General features: G+C 41.5%; 1 protein-coding gene across 1 annotated transcript in view; it reads right to left on the reverse strand.

Moving 5' to 3' along the window:
* NIPAL2 (NIPA like domain containing 2) overlaps nucleotides 1–26,454 on the reverse strand; it is a 52,095-nt gene extending 25,641 nt beyond the window's left edge. Inside the window, exons 1-3 of the mRNA XM_069853132.1 lie at nucleotides 26,288–26,454; nucleotides 8,432–8,500; nucleotides 5,197–5,368 (exon numbers count right to left, since the gene is read on the reverse strand). Coding sequence (XP_069709233.1) covers nucleotides 5,197–5,368; nucleotides 8,432–8,500; nucleotides 26,288–26,392 — 346 coding nt within the window. The 5' untranslated portion in view covers nucleotides 26,393–26,454. The remainder of the gene's footprint in view (nucleotides 1–5,196; nucleotides 5,369–8,431; nucleotides 8,501–26,287) is intronic.
* Nucleotides 26,455–27,401: the final 947 nt, after the last annotated feature.

Genomic DNA, 27,401 nt, shown 5'->3' on the forward strand with positions numbered 1-27,401 from the left:
TTGTTCAGGATCTTAATTGTTATGTTGAAACAAACTTGTCTTCTCATACATCAGCATAAAATTTATTCTGGAATTAATATATATTCACAATATATTGAATGAATATATATTCGCTGGAGGATGTGATTTTCAATTTAAATTGAAAAAATGGTAGAAAAATATCCCTTTTCTGCATAATATACAATTAAGTCCCCTAAGGGAGAGCTGTAATGGTGCCACACATAGCTTAATCAGATGCTACTTCTCCTAGGAGAGTGAGTTTGTGATGATCCCAATATGTAGGTTTTCTCCAGCACAAACAGAAATAAAGAGCAGAATGATGTGTCAGTTCTGCCACTAGCAGACACTGAATGCCTCCTAGACATGAAAGATGTAGTTAAGACTGTTTCTGAATTGTTTCTTTAAGAAAGGGATAATACTCAACAGGAGAGTTAGACAGAAAATATGTACTGACCCATAGAGTGTATTTTCTGTATTTTGTCCAAGCTAGCCTTAATAAATCAAATGAAAGAGTGCCCATCACTTATTTTTCCTATCCAAAGCTATGTCACAAATAAGTATATTTCATTATTACGTTGTTTTCCTGGTACTGAAGCTATTTATGAATCTCATCTTTTTACCTCTATTTTTACTGTCAGGTCAACAGTAAGTAACTCCTTTCATAACTGTTCATAACTTCAAACATTAGTATATTCCTCCTTTGCCTCTTTTCAGTTCTTAGATGAGCTTTATGTATTGTTTTAAACACATTAATATGTTCCTCATAACTGCATAGACTGCTTTTACTGCTTCTGTCCTATCCAATATTTTTCCAATAAACCCACAAAATTTAGTATTTGCTTCAAATGTTCATTCTGTTAAGATTAACTGATTCAGTTAAGTAAAGGTATTTAAAACCACCCATTTTGCAGAGTACTTTTGCATACATTTCACTGGTGGTCTGGATGAAATACCAAAGGAGGAGTACCAGCCATGATTCAAAGACCGTTGTTTAAAGTTTGCATCTCTCCCAGTTTGTGCAACAAGAAAAACATTTCACTTTGAGACCAAGCATTCACACTGTTTTATGCAACTTAAGGGTCAGTTGAAGCTCACCCAGTTGATTTTGCCCAGAATCGGTTGAGTGGTGCTCAGGCTTGGAGGATGCAGTTGCTGCAGTCACATTTTAAGATGTGATCTTAAAGAATGCTTTATACAGACAGACCAAGCTGAAGAGATTCAGTACCATATTGGTACAGAAGCACTGGAGATGCTTAAAACTATCCCCAGACTCAAGCTATTGCGGTCTGCCACACAATCAGGGAGATCTGGAGAGGATATGAGGCAGGTGATTACATTCGATCACTGCCACTCAAAGAAGCAGGTGGTTCGGGGGGGCAGAGAATTGGAAACTGGTCTTCCTGGGCAAGTACCAGAATTTCCACAGGGAATCCAGAGGCTGCACACTAAGAGAGGGACACGAAAAAAGGCTGACATGGTAAGACATCTGGTGATGAGAGGAATGGGGTTTAGCTGAAAGATAGTGCGAAAAAATTATTAAAAAATGGCCCAGCCGTTTTTATCAAGCACATCGAGAAGGAAAGGAGCTGGAGAAAGAAACTGTGCTCGCAGCCTTGGAGCAGAAGAAAATCTCTCTCTCTTTCTCCTGCAAAGGGCTACTGGAGGGGACAGAAGCCCATGCACAAAGCAGAAAGACAAGCAGGTGCGTGGGCACTCTGCAGGCACCGACAAATTAAACACAGCTGGTTTGGAGTGCCTGTAGTACCTTCTCTGTGATGCAGTCTGTGTATAGGCAATTAATGACCAAGAATCCCCTGCCCTGAGACTAATAGCTTAAAACCTCCTTCACCTTATGCTGCCTACTTTCTCACGTGTACTGTCTTGCCCAAGGGGAGGGCAGGTGCTCAAGGAAAACCAGTCTGCTGACCTACTCTGGGTCATTTTGGGGTAGTCAGGGGAGACGATTCGACTATAGGGAGGATAGATGCATTTAGACCTGGTGGGACTTGGGTGTCCTTCAGGGCTAGAGCTCTGTGTCAGGGAGGAGTGTCACAAATTTCGAGAAAGTTGAAGAATACCTGTATGCATAGCCAGAGCTAAACAAAGAGCTACTTTCTTGCCCCACACCTGTTTAGAAGGAGCATATAAAAACGCAAAGGGATCTCAACAATATCAATCTAAGGGAGTTAAGCGTAAAGCAACTGTCTACATTAAGATGAAAACTGCAGAAGGAATTTTCTCTGGTAGCACTGACCCCTCTTCATCCCCCTAACCCACCAAGTTATTTCTGCAAGGAAATGAGATGAAAAACCTAAAATTACCCTAAAATTACCCGTTACATATAAAACATGATTTTTAATTTTTAAGTATAAACAGCTTCTTAATGATCACATCAAACATGCATTACTACTTCATTTTTAAATTAAAAATTTACCAGTTTCTCCTCTTGAAGAAAAAAACTGCTGTCTTCTCAAACTATTTAAAACCCTGAACAGATGTAGAGCTTGCATCATTGCAACCACACACAGAAATACTTACACTGTGTAAGAAGAAAAATATAGCCATTGTAGCTTAATTCTAAGGAAAAAAAAATTAAAATCTACTGGTGTTATGTCAGTTCGTGGTCTGTGCTGTTGGTTTCTTTCTAAAACAGCCATCAGAAATACCTGGCTCAATAGGATGAGACAAAAACTTTTCAATAGTTAACTGATACTGGGTTAAGTGCAAAATTCAGTTGGATGCAGTTAAGTGTGGCAGCAGAGCATAATAGATGTTGGCTCCATCTATTTTAAGACACATCTCAGAGGTCTGGAGATATATGATGCCCAAATCTGTTCTGGGCAGAGATTCCAGTGTGCCTTATCCTTCTCCAAACCTCTGGTCTCCAAGAGAAGGAAACTTTCCATGCAGACCCAGTGTGATGGGTGATCTTCAGAGAGCGGGCATTCTGCAAAGCACATTTCCTCTCAGTACTGAGTACCCAATATCAGTGAGAGTCAGGTCTTACAGTGTGGGATGTGCTACATTGAATTTGGAAAAAAATTCTTATCATAAGGGGAGACTTAGGGTTCAGATGCACATTTGGAGTTTGTTATCAATTCCTTAATTTCTTCATTTAAAAAATTGACTTATGAAGACACACATTCAACAGTACCTCAAAACAACTGCCAACTAGACTGCATGAAGTCCACCCTCCACCACATAAAATAGGTCACAACTGAACAGGGGAAATATTTCTTGATGTTTTAAACTGGAAGCCCTGCTGCCTAAACTGTCCTTTGGCCAGCTGGCAGCAGATGATGTGCATGTGTCTTGGTCCATTTGTCATTGCCCTAAATGTCAAATTCTCTAAAATTAAATGAGTTCATTCTCTTTCTGGCTTTAATTTCAGAAGACAGGAAAGTATCTAGTGGTAGGAAGTGTTACTGGGAAGTTATTGTTGTAATTGGCTGCCTACATAATTTTTACTTTCCCTTTCTTAAGGGAATGTTTGCTAGACTAAATAAAATTTCAGATATCTCTGTTGTTTGGGCTATGAAATGAATACTGTCAGCTGATATATGGGAATGAAATAGAAGATATTAAAGTGCTTTCTGGGGTCTTCCAGAATAAGCATTTTGGGTCATTTATAGAAAAAAAATGTGGATGAAAATTTTGTTAAGATATTACAATTAGGAAAATGGTTTTTTTGTATGTGTCATAAGTAAAGGGAATTGGAGAAACAGAGGAAACAGTTGTAGCATGGTAAAGAAGGAATATGCCCAGATAAAAATCAACCCTAAAGGTGACCTCTTCTTTGTTTAATAACAAATGGAGTTTTTCCCCTTCCCACTGATTTTCACTGTGCATTTTATTCAGTTTGGGCAACAAATCAGATTGGCCAGTGTCCCTTATGTTCAGAGGTATCTGGAAATGTCTGCAGGTGTTAGAGATATAACTACTGCCACCAACATGGGATATGTCACATTAATTTTTACATTTTCATCTCAGGTAATATCTCATTCCTCTCTTTGAGGAATCTTTCCTACAGTGGTAAACTACCGTGGCTTTGTGTTTCATTCACCACAGTTCCACAACAGTTTAACATTAAAGATTACCGTAAATTGCCTGCAGTTCCCTTCTCTCACTGTCTCTTTGCTAAAATTCCACCCACATACAGTTGGCTGCCTCCTTCCAGTACAGCCAGGCAGTCCACCGTGAGAAAAATTCATCTTTTCTACCTTCCCATGCAGAATCATTCACTGTAATGCCACTTCCAAGCAGGAAACTGGTTGCAAAAGACAGACCATGAAATGTTATTATTTGTCAATAGCAAGTGAATGAGCCTTAGCATATACAGAGCTCTTGAGATATCTCAGCCCTGGACGTTTCAGCCGCGAATATGAAGCAACTCAGTTAAGGGATACAGCTACAGCTGGCATTCCTGTTTTCACAGCCTCTCTACAGTATTGCCCCATCCACACTGCTTTGCATTAGGAGAACGTAATAGCACATTTTAAAATGTATGTCTCTTCATCAAAGAAACAGACACCTCATACCTGTCAACACCTTAACTACAAAAAAACCAAATTAAGTAGAGAGTGAGATTATATAAAGTGAGTCCTAAGGACAGGAATTCGCTCAAGTCTGATTCATCTGAACACGAAGGAACAAATTAATAACTTCAATAATGTCCATAAATAAACTAAGCACTTCAGAAAGTTTCTAGCCCCTTTTTGTCACACACAAAAGAGAAAGTCAAGTAAGTGTGCCTACCATGAAACATGGTGATGGGTAGGGGACAGGCAGCAGAAACCATTCTGTGTGACAGTAACAGAAAACACATTGTAGGTACTCGGGATCTGACCACAGCCCCATGCGGACAGCAGGACACCAGCCCTCTGCTTTGGGGGTTTGCAGAGCTGTCAACACTCATACAGCACTGGGTGACCAACTGACAGAACTAGCAGAGCACAAAGCGACACGAAAGACAAAACTATGGGAAAAAGAAAGATAATAGAAGAGACTCTGAGTTAAGTAGAGGGTTTCTGTTAAACTGTCAGCTCATGTAATTATATGAACGATTTCCTTTCAAACCACAACATTAACATTTTCCCCTTGTGTTCTTGCTGCAATTCCTGTGGTATTATTCCTCTAGTCACAAACAAGCACTTGATTAAAGTATGTACCCAAGCAAGGAATGGTAAGTTATCTCACCTATGACAGATACACATCCCAGTGGCGCAACAAGGGCAATAGGGGCAAATCCGTAGGCTGCAAAATTGCCCACCTCTCCGAGCCCCAGGAGGGTAGTACCACACCACCATAGCTTGCTCATGTAGTAGGGCTTCAGCTCTGCTTGGCAAGTCAGTCGGAGATGAGCGCATTTCTAGAAAAATAATTGTTAGGAACAGACATGAAAAGAAAGACTTCCATTGTGTTCTTATGTCTGACAAAAGTGGAATAATTAAGGGGGCTGTCAACTTCAGATTCCAGGTGCATCAAGGTTTTCTTTTTAAACATGACTTTCAGCTTGTTGTTGCAGACCCACTGTTATTGTGTTAACTCAGTTCTGCTTCAGCTGCGTGCTTTCTTATCCGGGGTGGAAATGACTGAAAAAATAGAGCTCTCAATAATCGGGGAAAATATTAAGTGACTACTAGCTAGTCTTCCTAGATATCCCTGCACGTCTCTGTTCTTCCTTCAAAGCAATGCTCAACAGTTGTGCTGCCAACCTGGAAACACTCAAAGGCAGAGGATGGGGCAGAACCAGAACTCTGGCAACAAACTGGGAGAAGGGGATCAAACAACTTGGTGTTGCTGCTCCTAGCCAGAAATACAATTTCAAAATGAAAAAGGCAGCACTTAATCACATCTGCTGTACGGAGGACTCTAAATTAATCAGAATTTAAGATTTGGGTACAATCTTCTGTATGATATTAGAAAACCATCTCAGGTAAAACATTTTTTTCAGAAGGAAAACAAATATAATATATAATCAAGTAAAACTTCATCAACAATTCTTATATAGAGAAGCTATCACTTACACATGTTAGAATAGTTTTCTTTCTGATTGTATGCAAGAATCTGTGCATTACAAGGTAACTGACTTTGACCACACTGGTCTTCTGAAACAGAGTGAAGGTGGTCTCCATCAGGAAGGTGTCACGATTGGGAAGGATGCAATGTTTACCGCATTAGTTCTGCAAAATATTGTCTCCTTTTTCAGATTCCTCTTTTCAGAGAAAAGGGACAAAAAGGTTGGAAAACAAATGTTACAGATATTGTAACATAAATGGCAGTAAAATACATTTTTTTTCTTCCATCGCTTGATATTTGATTTTGGAAGTGCCCTTGCAGAGCCTCAAAGAAGTTGTAAATAAATTTTCTCACGCTCCCATTCTACTCTGTAGACTATGCTACAGGGTATCAGCCAAACACTAACATCTGTGACAGACCTCAGTGGTTCCTCTTGTTGAGAGGATGCAGAACATTATTGCAACTTCATGCTATGAAACATGTTAAGGGATGAAATCCTAGGAAGAAATTTCATCCTCCAAGGATAAAGGGAGAACAAGGAAATCAAACTCCCCTGGGCCGCAGACCAGTAATTCACAGTAACATTCGGATTTTGTATGTTTCACATATAAACAAACAGAAAAAGCCCAAAAGAGAAATCAATATTAAATAATATTGCGAAATCAAGAATCTAAATTTCTGCTGAAAACCAAATAGGTCAAGTTCTTAACTGAGTCCTGGGCTCTGGTTTCTTCCCAAATTCTTGTAGAAACAACTCTTGATAGCACAGCATGATTGAAAAGATGTGTGATGTAGAGAGGAGGGTGAGCTTAACAGCTCCCCTACACTTTCTTTCTCCAGATGTCTGCCTTCTTTGCATTGTAATGTGTGTGGATGGTATTTAGGTGTAGGCTGTTCATAATCCAGCTGAAATATGTTGGAAATGGCAGGCTGTTCTTTAACTGACAACTAGCTAGAGGGAAGAGAGGGAGGGTGACTGATTACATGGTGGGAAAGGGACAGAGAACAATATAATTCGGCCAGTCCAATTAATAGGAATGTGAAAATAAATGTTGAGATCCAGAGATTATTCATAATAAATATTATTCATTTTTATAAGACATCATTCCTAAATGGAGAAAACCTTATAATCATCAATTTAAATTACAATTTCAGTGGAAACTGTCTGTCAAATGGCAATGCAAAGCTACTGGGTTTCCCTAAAGAGCATTTAAAAAGCTTGAAGATAGTTCAAATCCAGCAAATGCTGTTAGGGATTATAAGTCAACAAATGTTTGTCTGCATGCCTCTACATCCCCTGGCAAAAAATCCACTTTGGCATTCAGTGCCCTCAACAGATAAAAGTCAAAGTCTGAACAACCTCCTTATTGTGGGATAAAATGAATTTCCACTTCATCAACAAGAGTTTTTCCATTGAAACAGAGCCTGTCCTTGTACTGTCACCATCAGCAGGTTGGAACTCATATTGGAAAGGCAGCAGTCAACTCAACCTGCCTGCCACTTCTGGCTAACCAGATACCTTTCTATGGGATTCTCCAACCAGAGGTACTTAAAATAGAAGAGATTAATTGAAGAACCTTCCAGCAATAATGAAATTGGTTATTATGACTATTTCATATTCCACAGCTTACTGTTTCATCCTTTACAGAAAAAGTAAGAAGTAGCTTTATGTGAGACCTACACAACTCATGAAATAAGCTAGCAAAAATACTTTTTCTGGAAAACCTATATGACAATGCCTTCTGCGCTTTAAAACCTTTTGTTAGAAGATCTAATAGTACCATGATACAAGATATGGACTATAATAAATGATTTAACTTTCTACTGAGTATGCATTGTAATCATTAATACAGAAAGAATTTTACAAATCTCATTCTACAACCCTTTGCTATAGTTGTAAGCTCAGCATCTCTCACTGATTTTATGATTTAAAACAATATTTACTCAGAATATTTCATTCTAACTGCAGAAGGAAAACTGAATTAGTTAAAGATATTTTGGGGTCCAATATTACAAAAAAACTTTATATTTCTATGCACTTAATTACATTAATTGCTCCATTAAGCAGCCCCTAAGACCTCGTGGTCAATTCCATTTTAGATTTGGACACTCCGAGACAGGTTTATGTGACATCCAGTAGGACCACAAGCCAGTCACCACTGGTATTTCCTTATGGTACATTACAAAGAGGAGGAGGTAGTGTTATGAATTTTCTTCTCTTCCCACATGGGAAACACAGCACAGAACAGGTTGATAACTAACATACTGCCATCAACTACAGCAGGACACTCATTAAAGAGAGGGAATGTTCATAAAATATAATGAAATTTGTGTTTTGAACTTCACCATAAAAAAAGTAACAAATTACTCGCTAAATATAAGCAACCTACAATAAAGGGAAATAATTTCATACCTGTATATTCAAAGAGACGCTAATCAGAAAATTTGAAACAGCAGCAAGTAAAACTCCAAACAGCTGAGTCTGCAAGATCACAAAATAAAGAAATACAAAAATACTTATTATTATAAGAACAATATAACAGTGGCTTTCAGATCGCACATCATAACCCAATCCAAAAAAGAATTAGGGTACTTTTCAACCACTACACTAAGTAAATTGATTAAAAAAAAGTAAAATCTCTGCACAGTTGACAACAGCTTAAGTAGTATGGAAACTGGGAATGAAAGGGCATCCCAGTGCAAAGGGTTGGTTTGATGTCCTTACATACAACACATTAAAACTCTTGGATAAAAAAAACCCCAAAAACGAAAACAGGTCTCATTTGAACACTACACTCAAGTATTATTCTTTCCAAAAAGTTAACTTGTTTTATTATGTAAACCAGAAGGAAAATCAACAGAAATGGAACTGTTCATGTTGGAACACAATTATCTTATGTGCTAACACATCCACTATTTGACAGGTCATCCAGGAACATAGGTCTCCTGACAGTTTCTTTAATGCATTGTGTTATTTCATCAAATTCTTTTCTAATCAGCTTAATTTTCAGTAAGATTTCCAAACTTTCTAAGAAGCTGAGAAATTATAAACATTCAAGCAAGATTCCATATTGTGGAAAGCAGCTATTCAAAGATGCCATTTAGCAAGCTCAAACAACAGGTTTACAGTAGAGCTCCTTGGCTTCTTTCAAAGTGTTGAATCACTTTGCAATGTTGTCATAAGTGTATTCAAGACCCATTCAAGGTCACTGGTATAGTGCTGTGAGGAGCTCCATAAGCTCGTAGGGAAGACAAACATACAGTCTGAGAGTTTTTAAAAACAAGGTCATTGTAATGTAACCCAGCAGAACTATTGATTGGAAGCTGTAATGTAGCATCCAACTCAGACCTCACAGCCTCAGCTTTTATGACTCTTCCCTAAGAAGGTCCTTGGGCACATTTTAATGGGCAGTGCCTACCAGCCACAGAGGCTGCTGCACTTCAACATTTATAAAGAGGCAACACATGGTTCAAGCAAGCCCTTGGACATGTCAATAGAGTAGGATTATCATCATGGCTATATAATTCCCAGATTAGGAAAGAGCATCCCCAAAATTGTGAAGAAACAACAGCCTTATTACAAATGCATGATAATATTCTTATTTAAGAGACGCATCTGAATCCAAGTACCTCCAGCCTATCCATTTCTGTAGTGGCTTAGACACAGAAAGAGATGCAGACAAGAGAATGGCTCCGGGTGAAGTACTTCTCTGACTGTCAGGTGTCACCAAAATGTGACTGACAGGTAGAAGGGGATGCGGAGAGGGGAATGCAGGAGGCAAGAGGGCTCCCTTTGCTCACATACCCTCTATGCTAAGTAATACAGCACCAGTGCTACAGAATGTGTGCAAGAAGCATTGGATGAGAAGTTTTACTCATGAGTTTTGCCCATATCCTCTAGTGCCTGGCCAGTGGAGATCCTTCCCATCTCGTATATCCTTGTGGGACACGCAAGATTCCTACCATGATGACCACCCTGTGTCTGAGCAGGAACCATCTCTCAAAAGTCAATCCTTTTCTTACAGGTTCTCAGTTGTCTTCTCATTTTCTGGGAAATACTGAGACATGGGCAACCATTGTCTCAGTACTTCCCTGTGAAATACCAAGATCAGCATTTGCCCCAGCTGAGGTTGGGCTAAGACATTGGTCTGTGGGTCAGGCAGGGTAGGGTGGGGTTGCAGTGAGCTGGAGAACAGCCCTGCTGTGGCATTGCTGGAGCAGAGGCTGATGGCCCCAGGGGTCCGTAATGTTATCCTGGGCAGGGGGGTAGAGCCCTGGTGGCTGGCAGGGGTGGGCAGGGCTGTGGGTGCCTTCAGGGTCCTGACAAACACATGCAAAGCTGTTGAGGTGATGCTCCCTTGTGACTAATTTAGGCAACATCCTGTGTCTGCAGATAAGGAAAAACAGTGCATATGTATGATCAAGGCAAATTCGTGGTGGCAGTCTGGGCTGAAAACTTACCCTCAGTGCTCAGGTTCTTTTAACATAATGACTGTGTTTCATCCGAGCGTTACTGTTGGCATATATACTGGGCTGCCTGCTTCAGACTGACAAGTTAGTGAGCTCTGGTTAATATAGTGATACTACTATACTTCTAAATGCAGGGCTGGACAGACCACTAAAGATTAAAAGCAGAGTATGATGCCCTAAGGAGGTCAAATATCACATGGATGCATTCAGGGAGATGAGATGAAAGCACAATAACACCATACAGCTATAGCATGGCAAAACTGCCTTGTACAGGTTCATACTCACACGTGCCAACACTAAAAAAAACCCAGGGAATAAAAATGCAGTAAAGAGAGAAACTGGATCACAGACTTCAGAGTGCATCTTAAATCAGGAAGCAATTTGTAGTGTACAAGAATTATCACATACAGCAGCGCTCAAAGCAGGAGATTAAAAAAATAGGATACATATCAGAATCACTGAATAGTCAGGGTTGTAAGGGACCATAGGCAGAGGCATCCTACTAGATCAGGCTGCCCAAGCCTCCATCTAACCTGGCCTTGAACACCTCCAGGGATGAGGCAGCCACAACTACCCTGGGTAACCTGTTCCAGTGTCTTACCACTCTCATGGTGAAGAATTTCTATCTAATGTCTAGTCTAAATCTGCCCCTCTCCAGTTTATAGCCATTGCACCTAGACCTATCCCTACAAGCCTTTGTAAACAGTCCCTCTCCAGCTTTCTTGTAGCCCCTTCAGGTACCAGAAGGTCACTATAAAGTCTCCTTGAAGCCTTCTCTTCTCCAGGCTGAACAACCCCAACTCTCTCAGCCTGTCCTCATATGGGAGATGCCCCAGCCCTCGGATCATTGTTGTAGCCCTCCTCTGGACCCATTCCAACAGTTCCGTATCCTTTTTAATTTGAGGATTCCAGAACTGGACACAGTACTCCAGATGAGGTCTCACAAGAGGCAGAATCACTTCCCTTGACCTGCTGGCCACGCTTCTTTTGATGCAGCCCAGGACACAGTTGGCCTTCTGGGCTGTGAGCACACATTGCCAGCTCATGTCAAGCTTCTCATCAACCAGCACCCCTAAGTCCTTCTCTGCAGGGCTGCTCTCAGTCACATCATCCCCCATCATGTACTGAAAATGGGGATTGCCCAGACCCAGGTGTAGGATCAGCCAACCTCCAGTCCAGTGGAACTTCCCCAGTCTTCCAGGAAGATGATGGAAAGGGGTTTGGCCAGCACATCTGCCAGCTACTTCAATACTCTTGGGTGGATCCCATCTGGCCCCAAGTTCACTTGTATTGGTGACCATAAGGTCCAGTATTGCACCTCCTCAGGCTAGTAAAACCACACATGAGTGAAAGATGATCCACAACAGAAGACAGATGAACCTACCAAACCATAGAGGCTGCTATAATGCCCTGAAGGTCACCACAATCTTTCTGCTCTCATTGTGTCATGTAAAAGGCTCCATTGTGCATGCTGTGTCTGCTGTTCAACATCCTTTAGAGGCTAGAGGACTGGTGGAACAGCCAGTTTTATAAGTAATAAACATGATATTCTTTGAACACAGAGTTTCCAATTGCAATATCCAGTTGCGATATCATCTGCAGCACTGCAGGGCTTCCAACATATAAGTCTTGAGACAAACCTCCAGGAGGGAATTCAGTTGCAGACACAACTTCAGAGCCACAGTGCTACTTCAGTCAACTAAGGACTTCTACAGGAAAGAGCCTTAAATATTCAAAACTGCTGGCATAAAATGCAAGTCCCTTCATCACTAAAACATCTGTCTGAACATACAGGACACTTTGTCAGACCCCAGTTTTCAAACTGTTGACGCATTCTTCCAGCAGTTCCAAATGTATGAGATTTGTCACAGAAACATTCTGGCTTTAAGTTTTCCAGAAAGTGAAAAAAAACACCACAGAAATTCAATTTCCTTCACCTTAATATGGTTTGGAACAAGCCAAGAAAGTCACTTGCTGGCTTTGCAGTCCTTTCTAGACAATTCCTGAGTGCACAAACCATGGACTGAGGCTGTGGATCTGCCAACATTTTCCTCAGTGCCAAAGACTGTTCGAGGAATGCCTTCCTATGCACCCCCACCGCAGTTCCTCACTGCCTTGTTTGCATTAAAACAACTATTTGTGAGGCTGGTTAGTCACTGTTCCAGGTTTGAAGCAACCCTTCCAAAATACCCCATTACCATTATGTTCTTTATAAGCCACCTGTGAATGTTTAACATTAAAGGCGGATTAAAATTCACAAGCCAGGGTTTTAAAATGGTGACTCCACACTGTGTGCCAGTGGCTTCAACAGGGATCTGCAGGGAAAACAAGTTCAAAAAGTGGTAAATTCATCTAGAGCAAGGCATTCTCAGCAGTAACCTGGCATCCCCCGTCCCAGTTGCATGAGGGTCTCACACAAGCCCAAGTGTGGGAAGGAAGGCTTGAATGATTGGTCAGCCCTCATCCATTTGCCAAGTGAAGTGGCAACATATTGCTATTCAAAATAAATGAGCAGCAGTGCGGCATATTGCTGCGTATGGTCCTGCTTTGAGCACTCGCACAGGACCTGATGCTTATTTACCCTAGCACCTTTTCACATCATTCTGGTGGTGTTTCAAAAGGGCATTTTACACTCAAGGTCTCTTTTCATTAAAGAGTTAAAAAAAGTAAATAAGGGGTTTATGGCAAATTAAGGCAAGGCTGAAATCTAAATCTTTGGCTCTAATTCTAATAAATGTATCCCTTGCAGACTAAAATCTGGGCACTTAATAATACCATGAGATGCAATTTACCCATATTACATGTATGTTTTCCTAATGTGCATTAAACTGCACTTGCCAGATCTGTAAAATGAAAACAGAAAGATTGACTTAATTTGCATTGACTAAGAGGTACATGGCCACTATTTGTGGAAACTTTCTATGATAAAAAATTAAACTGATAATTAAATAGAAAAAAAACCTTATGTTTTTGTCAGCTCACTCACCAAGGCTAGTTAATCTGTTCCTTCTATTTTTCTTTATTTCTGAATTTATTTGTGATCTAAATATGTTCCCAAGAAATGTAATGACATTTATTTCTTCCAAAACTACACATTGCTTCCAGTAATTATGATTTTGTCAGATCTCAATGGATTTTATTAAAAAAAGGCGGAGGGGTAGGAGGAGAAATGCCTCCTAAACTTCCAGTTCTGAGTTAACTCTGAAGCAAGGGGAATTCAGAGTTCTTAACAAAACCCATATTTTTAAAAGAGACACCATGTGGATTTAGGAGAGTCTTATCATTTAGCTTTTATTATTCACAGAGCTCTGGCTGTACTCATTGCTTTACAGATTTATAAGGAAAACAATGTCCTTGTTCAATGGTTTTCATAGTACAATTCATGTTCTTGCATATGGGTTTAGGTCCCTATGAAGTACTGAAAGGAGACTGAAATATGAGTTAAAGGGCAATTACCAGAGAGAGAACATCTAATGAAAATACATTTGATTTGTCTGTTGTGACATAAAGGAAAAAAGGACATTGTTCAATATACAAGGACAGAATTAAAACATTGGCACCATCTTTGCTAAAAACAGAACAGAGGAGAACTTGGTAACTAAGCCAGGATAAATTTGAATGAAGACAAGACGGTTTGTAGATTTTATCCAGGCTGCCAGGCTGGATTCCAGATCACAGTAGATAAAGTTCCTATCTCATGAATAAAGGCAGTACCCTTGCCTTTACTAGGTTTTACCTTTCATTACCTCAAAAATTTAAAATACACCTTTTTCCAGAAAAGAAACAAACTGTAAAGGCTGGGAGGAATGTCTGGTAAGTTACCAAAAGGTGAGGGAATTTGAGAGGATAAAGCAACTATAGAAATGGGATGCCTCTATTCATCTCCATGCTTTAATTATTTCCATGAGATGTGACTTACATTCATCAGTGTGATTACTTTAATTTATGTCCATAATGGATAACAAACTGAGAACAAAGAATATGAATTGTAAAATATACTTCAGTAAGTATCCATCCACTGTAAGTTCACAAGCATTATGAGTAGTAGAATTTTTTTTTTCTTTTTCCCTTTTGAAAAGTTACAAACAAACTTCAACTCCTAAATTTCAATTCCTTATTCTCAGGAAACAACTCTCAAAATTACAAACAAGTGAGAAAACGGGGAAGGGGCAGAATGGGTTTTTACACTCTTCCTCAGGTGAACAGCCGGGGATATTTTGACACATACTCAAAAATCATTTAATGTTTTTAATACTCCCTATTAGATTGCAAATAAAAATCACTTCAATGACTGTATAACAGAAGCTCTAAAAGTTTCAGTCATAATTGATAGCATCTTAATAGAAAGATTTTTTCAAGGACCATCACATAACATCTCCATAGCAACTATAGAAATTACATACCCAGAAAAGTAAGAATAGGATTACAATTTTTTCCCAGTTTCCAGGTCCCTCAGGAAGCAAGCCAGCATTGCCTAATCAGCTTCTCCCAGAAAACAGCAAGTTGGCTTAAGGATACTCCTCTATTCCTACCCAGGAGCAGGCTTTCTGCATATTCCTGTTTGACCCTGCCTAACTGCTGGTGTACAAGGTAAAGTTTAAGCCAGACCACTCAAAGCCTAGCTATATTAATTCCCATAAGTTACAGCCTGGCTCACACTGAGCAGCTGTGCCACTTCTTTCCCTGCTTCGTGTGGCTCCCTGGGTACCTACATTGAGAGGTAAGGAAGGGACTCAAAGCTCATGGGGAGCTGTACTGTACTACTGCATGCCCTGCACGACGGAGCACTGACAGTGCTCATAACAACAGGCAAGCTCAAAAGGGAGCTATCTGAACAACTGAGTAAATAGTGCTGGTAAGAGTTAGATCGGGTCACAGCACAAGGCACTGAGAGCACTGTTGGAGAGATAGCTCACTCTGCACATACACACAAATGTGCCTCCAAACCCAGCACAGTTAGCTCATTCCCTCTTGTTTTTGTAGTACAGTCTTGCTGGAGTACAAATGAGCTGTTTCTAATCCCACTTAAACCAGATACACAAAAACCCTGACAGCAATGCAGCCAGCTTAATATTTACCAAATCCTAAAATGAACTTTTATATAAAAATCTCCCTTTACCAGCTGAGAGGAGCTCATGAGAGGAATGACACGCCTCTTCCAGCATACGCCTCTCCAGAATCACTTTCCAACAAAGGCAGGCTTGTCTCCCATCCTGTCTCAATCAATCCTCTGTTATCTATAACTAACCCTTCTTTTTATGTGCACAGAAAATCCTTCTCTGTCCACATCACAACCCGAGTGAACATGCTTAGTTGTTGAACCCTAGTATCGCACATGCAAGGCCTGGGGGAGACATAGGTTGCAAATGAGAGCACTTCCAAGCCAGTGGCATTTCAGAACAGCGTCAGAGTAACAAAACAGGAGGGGAAAAAAGAAAAGTTCTGACTGCATTTAGAACAGAGTTTCATCCATCTGTTAAAAGAATTACGTGATTTTATGGTAGGGGAATGGACAGCCCAAAGGACCTTCCAGTCTGCTGTTCCTGCAGAGAAGGGGTGCTGTACATAAGTTCCTCGCTTTCCTTCTTCCACCTCACGCACTTGGCTCTCTTAGTTTAATTTCCACAGAGAGTGTTAATCATTTACAGATAGCTCCTAATGCAAAAAATAAAATTAATTTTTTTTAAAAAAATTACTAGACTCCAGAAAGCAAGACCTTCTGGTTAGCAACATTACTCATTTAAGTATAAACAACTGCTAGACCATCATTATCTAAAACCAAGAGGTCTTGTACTCTAAAATATTCACACACACACATATATATGGGTGTATACACACACAAACACATAATTGTATGCATTTAATTTGCACATACTTATAGGCATAACTACAAGATGCAAATCTGGGGATACTGAACTCTTTAAAGAAATTATCTCATATGCAAATTTCTTGCCGGGACTTAAGATACAGGCAATTGACTCATTTTTTTTCTAGCTGCATCCCCGTGACACTTTACAGTTGTGCATTTTAATCTTTTGCCACAAACTGTAAACCCATTTAAAATATTGATTACTGTTTTGCAGTCCATGGTGGATGCTGATATAAGAAGTAGGTGTCTAGTCCACAAAAATCCAAAACATCTACTACATAGTTGCCTTCTGCTGCAGAAAACAGAAACCAGTTTGGCCGGATGAATCATAGAATCATAGAATAACCAGGTTGGATGAGACCCACCGGATCATCGAGTCCAACCATTCCTATCAAACACTAAACCATGCCCCTTAGCACCTCATCCACCCGTGCCTTAAACACCTCCAGGGAAGGTGACTCAACCACCTCCCGGGGCAGCCTGTTCCAGTGCCCAATGACCCTTTCCATGAAAATTATTTTCCTAATGTCCAGCCTAAATCTCCCCTGGCGGAGCTTGAGGCCATTCCCTCTTGTCCTGTCCCCTGTGACTTGGGAGAAGAGGCCAGCGCCCTCCTCTCTACAACCTCCTTTCAGGTAGTTGTAGAGAACAATGAGGTCTCCCCTCAGCCTCCTCTTCTCCAGGCTAAACAACCCCAGCTCTCTCAGCCGTTCCTCATAAGGCCTGCTCTCCAGCCCCCTCACCAGCTTTGTTGCTCTTCTCTGGACTCGCTCCAGAGCCTCAACATCCTTCTTGTGGTGAGGGGCCCAGAACTGAACACAGGATTCGAGGAGCGGTCTCACCAGTGCCGAGTACAGAGGGAGAATAACCTCCCTGGACCTGCTGGTCACGCCGTTTCTGATACAAGCCAAGATGCCACTGGCCTTCTTGGCCACCTGGGCACACTGCTGGCTCATGTTCAGTCACTGTCAACCAACACCCCCAGGTCCCTCTCCTCCAGGCAGCTTTCTAGACAGACTTCTCCTAGTCTGTAGCACTGTATAGGGTTGTTGTGCCCTAAGTGCAGGACCCGGCCTTTGGCCTTGTTAAACCTCATGCCGTTGGACTCAGCATGCCTCATGGATGATCCCTTCTATGCACATTTATCACCTTTTAATATTCTCTGTTGCATTTAAACAAAGAGGTAACAAGGTTGTTTTGCTTGGTTGGGGTTTTTTTCCCCCCTCAATTTTAAGTATTATTGATCTTTCAGCAATTGTACCTTATGTGGATTCTCCAATATAGAACTTGTCTTTTTTTATGGTATTTTTGTGTTAGTGTAGGATATAATATAGCTAGAGTTTCTTGTTGACAGGGATTACTACAGAGACACGGCCAGGGAGGTAAATTCTGCCTACTCCTTTTGAGAAACTTAAAAAATGAAGGAAAACTGAGCACATTTTTAATGAGTCAGATTCTATCATCTTTCTTCTTTTATAAACTACTCATTCCTGTTTAGTTTGTCCCAGCAGCCTCTGATCCATAGCTGCTGGGGTTTAACTTTGGCCAGCAGCACAGCCCCACACAGCCGCATGCTCACAGCCCCACAATGGGATGGGGGAGAGAGGCAGAAGGGTAAAAGCACAAAAATTCATGGCCTGACATAAAGACAATGTTAACAAGTAAGGCAAAAGCTGCACGTGCAAGCAAAGAAAAATGAGGGATTTGTTCCCTACTTCTTATTGGCAGGCAAGTGTTCAAATATTTCCAGGAAAGCAGGGTTCCATTACACTTAATGGTTACTTGGGAAGACAAATACTGTAATTCCAAAAGTCCCCTGCCTATCCTCCTCCTTCCCCAGCTTTTATTGCTGAGCACAAAGTCACAATGGTACAGAATAGCCCTTTAGTCAGGTGGGGTCAACTATGTTGCCTCTCAACTTTTTGTGCACCCCCAGCCTGCGCACTGACAGGTTGGCGTGAGAAACAAATGCCTTGACACTGTGTAAGCATTTTTCAGCAATAACTAAAACATCCCCATGTTATCAGCACTGTTTCCATCACAAATCCAAAACATAACACCACAGCAGCTCTGATGAAGAAAATTAACTCTATCCCAATGAAAACTAGTACAATAGTTAAGAGATGGTACTAGAGCCCTGATCAGATGTAAGGTGTGATTATTTGTTTGACTGAAGCTTCTGTAGACACAAGATTTGCTCTCCGTCATCTTGACATGATGACTGAGTCATTGCTGCATGATAACACAGACATTGAAAGATAACGTTCATGGTGCTTTAGTCACTGCAGAGAGCAAAAGATTGTCACTGAAAGAGAAAAACAAAGCAAAGACATTAATGTAAAGTCAATAAATACAAGAGTGTCCTAACAAGTCCAAAGAAAATTAAAAGGAAAAAGAAATAATAAAAACATTGAGAAATAGTAGGTTAGAGCCATAAAGCAAAGTAAATGGAGTCATGATCTATTTATTCACAAGCTGAAGCGCCAAAAAATTAAACTAGATTTTAATGGGCAGCTAACCATCCTGATACAAGTCCATTATGTACGCAACCCCCATATTGTGTTTGTTTTTCACAGGAACCTCTTTCCAGCAGAGATATCCAAGGCTCCTGGAAAAAAAAGGCTTCAAGTGCAATCCATGTTAGCTGGCAAAATGACCTTTTTTTGGAGCAGGATGACAATTAAGCCATTGGACATATTGGCTAAGACTGTGGAGGAGATTCTAGATTTCATGAAGCTGATTTTGTTCTAGGGAATTAACTGTCAGCAAGAACTAGGTTTGTCCACAAGAGGAGGGGTATTTCTGTATTACTACTTCACTTCAGCCAGCATGAAGAAGCCATATCCAAGGAGCCAGCATTTACTTTCCTGTGAGATACTGCTTCCGCACACAGAGTTTACTCCAGATCTTGCAGTCATAATGGTCCAGACCTTTCATTCACCATGTAGGCCTCTGCATCACAGGGTTATTTTTGCCATGACACAAATACAAAAGGTAATACAGCCAGAAGGCCATTGTGTGCCTCATCCAAGAGTTAAACTCCAAAAATCATGTGATTTATTTTCTATCACAGTTCCACCATCTCTCTTCATTCCCCCATTAGGGTGGAACACCTCATTTCGCCAAACAAGACCAAAACTTCTAGCCTAGATGATGTATATCAACCACGGATGTCATGGAGGAGAATGGAGCTATACTGGTATAACTTCAATTTAGGTAGTACGCCTTGGTTTGATTTGATATTGACTATTTACTTTTGAGCACGCTCTGCAAATATCACTGCCACATTTCTTAAGATCTCTGCTCCAGGTCTGGCGTTGATTTGCACACCAACTGGCTATCTTTTGAAGCTGCTGGCAGTATGTTTCAAAGTCCAGATTAGTCACAGAATGCGAAGCGTATCTCCCAACTGTTATCGTTAACAAATGCCATTCTTCTGGGACAATCCATGGTGACATTATAAACATGAGCATAACAGTTTATAGATGTCACCAAAACTCCAAATGGAATCATAACAGCCTCCTCTTACTAGGTTAGCCAAAGGTTCCTACATTATGACTGAAATGCACAGTCCACTTTCTACTCATCTCTAAAGCCTTGGCTTTGAGTTTGGTCACATTTCTGCATGACCCATTTGTATTATTTTGATTTCTTCAAACAGGAGTTAATCAGATCCAGCAGACTGTTGGAAACGACAGGGTAAGATTCAGACATCTTTCTTTTTTGATGCCCAAGGCAGACTTCCAGGGCATAGGAAGAGAAAACTGATACTTCATCTTCAAGGAGGAATAAAGTCTCCTTTGAATCATAAAACCATATGGGGCCACAGGTGAGATTTTGAGAAAGGCAACATTTATTTTTGAAAAATTATATCAGTTGGTATTTTTCTGTCAATTTATCCAAATAAGCACTAGGGCAAGTGAAGCAGGAAGCACAGGTTCAAGATGGGAGCACCACCTAGCCTTTGGGTGGCCACAACGTCCTAGACCCACACAGCAATCTCATGAACCCTCAGAAGCAGAGAAATGCTTCCCTGAGCAGCCAGACCTTCACCCTACATCAGCTTGCATTTCCCAGGCAAGTCTGAAACACCAAAATCAACACAGTAGCCACAGTCAATTTACACTCCATTATTTGCAGAGCAGTCTAGAAGCAGGGGGCAGGGAGGGCAAAGTGCTACACTGCACCTCCAAAGCAAGGTAAGGATTCAGACTTGTCCACACTTGGTCTTTTCTATTCAGTGCTGACTAAGGGAAGAGGATTACTCACCATGCTCTGTTGGCCCCAAACTGAATCAGATTCTTCTGCTCTGGATCACTGTGCTGAAGAGCAGTGCCTATGTTTTAAGCCCTGTAGTCAGTGGCTGAGCAGAGTATCAGACAGATTCTGCGCTATGCTCCCAATCCTTCTGTAAAATACCATTTTGAAGCAGTTTAAAGCAAAACTAATTTCTGCACTAGGTATAGACGTATAACTTCTGACTCACATTTCCTTGCATTTGTCTCCTGTATCCCACTTTCTGACAAACAACAAGAATTGTAATGTCCCTTATTGCCTTGCCTAGAAATTTCCAAATTAACATTCTCAAACCTCTTAAAACAGATTAGCCTAATTACAAGGCTCCTGATTAATGCACTGCCACCTTAATCATTAAATAAAAATCAAATGCACATGTTCTTTAATGTCCTCAGAAAAACTGAAAACATTTTACCATAGCAGCTGTCGGTAGGAGAAGCCTTAAAAATATCTGAGATTTGAGAAAAATAGCCCAGTGAGAATCAGGGAAGGCAAATGGCAGAGTTGTAGCTGGCGCTCAGCATGGCCCCAGCCCTTCGAGGGTAGTTGTTTCCAATGCCCTGGCTATGATGTCCAGGAGGAGCCACCAAGACTGGTTCAGTCTAAACGAAGTGTGCGTTGTCAGCCTAAATAAAGGACTTTGCTCAACAGCTTCTGTTGGCTGTCAGGCTAGAAAACACTCATTCAAGCAGCACTGTCAGCAATGCTGAAGAGATTAAAGCGTCCAGAACAGATGGAGGATGAGCTCTCCCATCAACAGCGTTTGCTTTGGATCTGTGTGACCCAAGCTCAAAACATGGAGCTGAGTTGGTTTGCTCTATCTGCAGCCTAACACCGTGCTGGGCTTTGGAGGGAACCTGCCACAGGCACCTGACTCCTTCCAGCCTTTGTAGGAGACGCCCAAGATGAGTGATAGAGGCACTAGGAAATTAAGCTGTTCTGGGACCCAGCGTAGTGCCCAGTGGAAATCAGGTAAGCAGGCTGGCTCAGAAAACTGCATGTTACCTCCAGTCTTTGACCTATGTTCCCACCCAGGGCATCTGTTCCAGACCTGCTGCCCCATCCCCAGCCTCCTCTATATTCAGAGGTATAAACAGCTCTGTGGCATACTCCCACTCTGCTTGCAGTGACTGAAGGCAAAAAAAGCTACATTTCCCTAAGGAATTTGAGAGCCGCAATGGCACAAACATGTTTATAGTACGATGCAAGGGGAGAAGCAGTAAGGCTCTCCTATACTTATATCTCTTATCTTGAAGTAATGAATAAGTTCCCATGCAGCAGTTGATCTTTCTTTAATTTGGAGGCCACAGCTTATATGAAATGTGCACTCATTTCATGCCAGGTGTGTTCTTTACATCTGCAGGGACAGCTGATGTTTGGCAAGGCAGAATGGATGTATGAGGTTGTAAAAAAAGATATGGGTGACAATTTCAAACCAGCGCTCTATTTTGCTTTCTCATGCGAGCTTCTCAGTCACACTAACACAAATCAGAGCTCAACCTCCAGCTGATCAGACCTACAGCTCTGGTAGAGCCTGAAAGCCTGGGTGCAAAGTTGGCTCAGCTGACAGTCCTGCATCTATGACCCAAAGCCACACATCCTTTTCTAGCAGAGTTTAATTAAATGGAGACTAAGTAATGGAAATTCTGCTGGATTCCTGACAGCAGAACACCACCAGAAGAGCATGCATTGGTCCTGGCAGCAACCGTTGGCAATGCTTCTCCATGATAAGCTTTGACTTTTGGATTCCCTCTGACTAATTCAAAAAAGGTATACTTGAAAGGCTGAACAAAGCCTTCTTCCAAATTTTTGATTTATAAGGACTGAAAATAACTCATATTTCCCATTTAAGAAAACAGTATGCATTCTCTCCCATATGCATCCCATAAAATAAAGGAAATTATGTAAACTTTGAAATATGACAGGTAAAGAACAACACGGTGAAGCAGTTAAGTGTTTTGATACCCTTGTTTGCTTTCATTGAGCAATTTTAGAATAAGGAGCTAGGGGGAAGAGGAAAAACTTTTTACGTAGTATTCACAAATAAGTACAGCAGCAGAACTGGGTGAGGACATGTTTGTCTCTACTTTCCTCTTATTTGGGGACTGGTTTACTGATTAACCTGAAACAGTTAACATCTGCAGTCCATCAGGCAGCAGACTGCAGGATGAGATACCCTACGGAGACTGAGAAAACAACCTGAAAAAAAACTAGAAAACACTTGAAGTGGAAAAAAACAGGGGAGCTTGCCTTCACCTTTAGTACATTGATAATAACTTGAAGCTCATTCTTGCAGAGAAAAGCTGCCGTGGTTGAAACACATGTGTGCTGTGGTCATGCTGTCCTTTTCATTCCTACCAGCACTTCAATGAACACCTCAGCTTGCTCTAGAGCTTTTTCTGGTTGAAAACAATGAAATTTCCATCCATGGTTTAAGTGCTTAAAATATTCTGGGTGAATGTTTGTAGGCTATTGCATAACAACTCGTTTCTGTGGTGGTAATACCAGCTGGAGGCACCCTCACCGTTTCTGAGGTGCCTCCTGAGCCAAGTGAAATGGAGAAAAAAAATCTTCTCCATGGCAGCACCTCCCTGCCCTCCTGCACTTGGTCTCTCATAGCACAGGGAAAGCAGCTCCCATGACAGCAGAAATACCTGCAGAGATTATGCTGCTACTACCTGGGACCTTGCCTCAGTGGCACTAGATTTTAGCAAGGTGAGGCGTGGTGAAGTACTGTAGAATTTGCCCTTGAACAAAATGAGCCAAAAACCTGAATTGTGGCACTTCACACAAAATCTAAATTTCCTGCATACAATAAAAGACAGTGTAAAAAGACCTCACAATAATGCCTTTAATTTGTGGGATTTCTCATCATACCTGATAGCAGCCACCAAATCTGCTGATTACAGTACATGAAGGATCAGGTTTTCTGGCTGCACATACTCATCACCTGCACGTATGGGATGTGACAGGTTGTGATATATCGTCACAGGACAAGAGGCCACAGATCCATCTGAAGGAGCTGTCAACATTTTAAAACTTATGAACAGAGCCAAAATGATTTATTACCACAACCCACAAAATAAAACAATCTCTCGAGGTGAATGTCTGGGCAGCCACTAATAACTCTGTGTTTATTAAGAGACAAGCAAAGATGGAAAAAAAGCCCAGAAGTGAAATGAATTTCCACCTCCATCTCAGCTTCCACAGTTGAACAACTACACACAGCAACTACACACAACAGCCACATGAGCTACTGAGTTATGGAAGAAGTACCACTTCCGAGCTTTCATTGACTATTGCCACACAGCTCTTTTCTCCTTCTCTGCTACAAAGTCAAATCAAAATCAGTATTGTAGTTAATAATCTCAACTAATCTTGCAAAATGTTTTTGTCCATAAACAACAATATTGGAAATAAATAAATAACCTTCAAGAGGTCTTGAGGGAAATAAAAAAGGATTAAACTGAAGTAATGACATATACTTCTATAAAGCAGACCAAATCCACATGTGGTGGCTTCTTACGTTCGTTACTCCAGCAGACCCAAAAACATTACAATGATTTTGTTATGTCAGGAATACTTCAGGTAACTAAGTACATATTTTATCAACTTTTACTGCACTATTAAATACACCCATGTCCCATGACACACAGCGCAACGGTGAGACAGGGAAGACTGTGGAAGGACAGGATCCTGTGTTGCTTATTTCATAGGTGGAGTTCCTCCAGCAGCACCAACCAAGTTACAGCCACACTGATACCAAGAAGTCCTACTTCCACCATTACTTTCCCCATTGTTCCTGCTACCTGCACTCCAACAGCTAGCACCAATTAGCTCAGTCAGGGAACTGGCAGGAAGGCAAACCCAATTAAAAAAAAAAACAAAACAAAGAAAGGTAATGCAGGAGGCATTACATTGCACAGTCACATGGACACCAACACTTTGGATTCTTCCAGAAAGCTGCATGTTTACAGTTGTTGTTTAAGGCTTACTCTAGTGCCATAGACTTTCCTGATACATGTCTTAGATCTGCTGGTCACACATGAATGTATTGATGCCCACATGGCACTAGTCAGCTGTGACCCACAGCCATGCTGAGCTCCTCATGTTTAGGGGATCTTAAGAGGATGTCACTCTTTCACCTCCTAATGGTTTGTGGAACTGAAAAATACTCCCCCAAAGGCAATTCAACTCAGCATTCCAGGGGTGTTTCCAGGCAGATAAGAACTGATGCAATTGTAGTTGCTTGTAGAGGTAAAAAAAGACAGACCTCCTTTCAAAATCTAACAGACAGCATGAAATGGTCTCAAGAAAAAGGGGAGGGAAAAAGCCTCCACGTGAAGTCCTGAAACTGGGCTGATCCACAGAATCACAGGCAGGACACCCCATTTGCTCAGAATGGAGGAAGGAAATGGTTTCCAATACTTAAAAAAAATGTGAAAAATGAAATGGAAGTGCACAGAAGAATTTAACGCTTGGGGAAATGAAGGTTGGCAGCAACACACAACCCACAGTTACCCGTTACCTGCTCCAAAGTCACAGCTCTACAAGCAAATGGAAGAACAGAAAGTCAGTCTTGACAGCTGATACCCAAGCAACACTGCAAAATTATTCAAGTCTCCTCAGAAAAATACCAGGCTTAAAACACAGCAGCCCTCACACAACCACCACAAAAGGTACAGGAGCAGGGCTGGGATATCTTGCAAGCAAATAAATAATCTGCTATAACATGCAGGTGGGTGTTCCCCTAACAAGGACGTTCCCTGTCTCTGCCTTCCCACAGCAACTTTTCAAGTGCTCTCAGCTGCAGGGCCTTGATTTCCACACCCACAATAATCTCTGGCTCTACATTCTTGTCTCTTATAAGAGATCCCAGCTCCGGTCCCAGGAAGTATGACCATCAGCCAGGAGTCCTGCTGCTCTGGAGACCCGGGCACACGAATTCAGAGTTTTCCTTCCCTCTGAGAACATGGGGCTGAGCAATGCCTCCTGCCACCTGAATATTTACACAGTAGCAAACATAGAATCCAGAGGGAAAAGGTTTTGGGACCTTCCACAGGCTATGACCTGCTACTGGGTCGCTCACAGAGAAAGGAGAGCAGTTAGTTGCAAGCCATTTTATACACAATTTCTACAAGTACTTTGCATCATAAAAAAAAATAGTTTGTTTCTTATGCAGCAAAACTCAAGAATGTTGATTATCCTCCTAGTTTGTGAAGCAAAAAGCAGGGAAAAGGTAAAGGGTTTAATCAATATCCAATTCACTTTTATTGTTAGCAGATGCTTCAACTTGCTAGTTCTCAGGGGCTGCTTCAGTCTCTCTTTTGCAGTTGCACAAATACACTGTCAGCACTGACAGCAACAGAAACACCAATGACAAAACCCAGCGATGGTCTAGCACAGAACAGCACAACTCTGCCCAGTTCCTGCTCCTAAAGGACTGCTGGAGGTGGGAAGTCAGGGCAGCGTGGACTGAACCATGGGGTGAAAAGGGAGCAGGTGTCAGCAGTAAGCAGGCACTTTACGGAAGCTCTTTGGAGGATGGTGGGGAGAGACTGAAATGATTACCCAGCTCTCCCAGACCCTACTTGTTCCTGGCCCCCAGCACAGTGCTGCACAGCAGGTACTTACCTTGTGTGTGCTGTACCAGGGGCCAGAGAGGGACCCATTCCCAGCATCCGACTCCCCAGAGGATGCGTTCCAGGATGCCCTCTCTGAAACAAGGAGGATGTCCATGTCCCTGCCCTTAGGCCCTGGCCACTGGCCATGCCATGCACCGTCACACCAGTGGGGATGGGTGACTGTGAGAAGAGGCAAGCAGGACCAGGATGTGACCCTCCCGTCCTGGTGGGGGGAAAAGCTGCTCCGTGGGTCACTCCACACACAGGTGTCTGCAGCTAAGGACCATGGCTGCCAGCGGGCACCTAGAGACACTCAGCTGAGGAGTACTTATAGCGTTGAGAAGAAGGCAAGCTTGATAGAAGGTTTTGCTGCTCCTTCCCAGGGCCCTCAGGTGCCTTTTTTTTCTTCTCTCACTTCCCTAAGGCCCCACCCTGCTCTGAAGAGGCAGCCTGGGAATTTAACTCCTTCAAATCAGTGCCTAAACCTAATGGTCAGTTATTAATTCCTCACTGCTTGGTTGCAAGAGTTACAAGTTATTGTTCGCATATGTATAAGTCACTTCCATAAAGTCTTACTTCTGTCATTTATTCTTCGCTTGGTTAAGTATTTCCTGGATAGTTTCTCTGCAGAGATGTCAGCATGCAAGAGATATGATACCTAATACAAAAGAGCAGCAGCAAAGTTGACTGCAGGCAGAGAAATGAGGATACAGCCCCTCAGTGTGATTAACTTGTTTGAAAATGTAAAGAACATGCAACTACAGGAAAGAAACTGAAGTTAAATTAATACTCTCCTACTTGACTACAGAACCAATGCCTGCATTCGCCAGAGGGATGTTGTTTGAATCCAGTCAGAGGTGACATAGGAAAGGCAGAAGGGGCAAGGTGGTGCTTCAATTAAATGATTATATAACACCTCAAAATACAAAACCTTGCCTTATAACAAGAAATGTTTTGTTCACATGCATTGCCTAACTTGAAATACCAGTTTCTGTGACTGCAGCTCCAGTGAGTCCTCTGTAAATAATGGAGCTAACTGCAGCCATATATACATAGGTATACTGGAAAAAAAACAGCTTCAGTATTTCATGGCTATGTAAATTGTTGCAGACTGTTTTTACAGC

The sequence above is a fragment of the Phaenicophaeus curvirostris genome, chromosome 3 (genome assembly GCF_032191515.1).
Source record: "Phaenicophaeus curvirostris isolate KB17595 chromosome 3, BPBGC_Pcur_1.0, whole genome shotgun sequence".
NCBI lineage: Eukaryota > Metazoa > Chordata > Aves > Cuculiformes > Cuculidae > Phaenicophaeus > Phaenicophaeus curvirostris.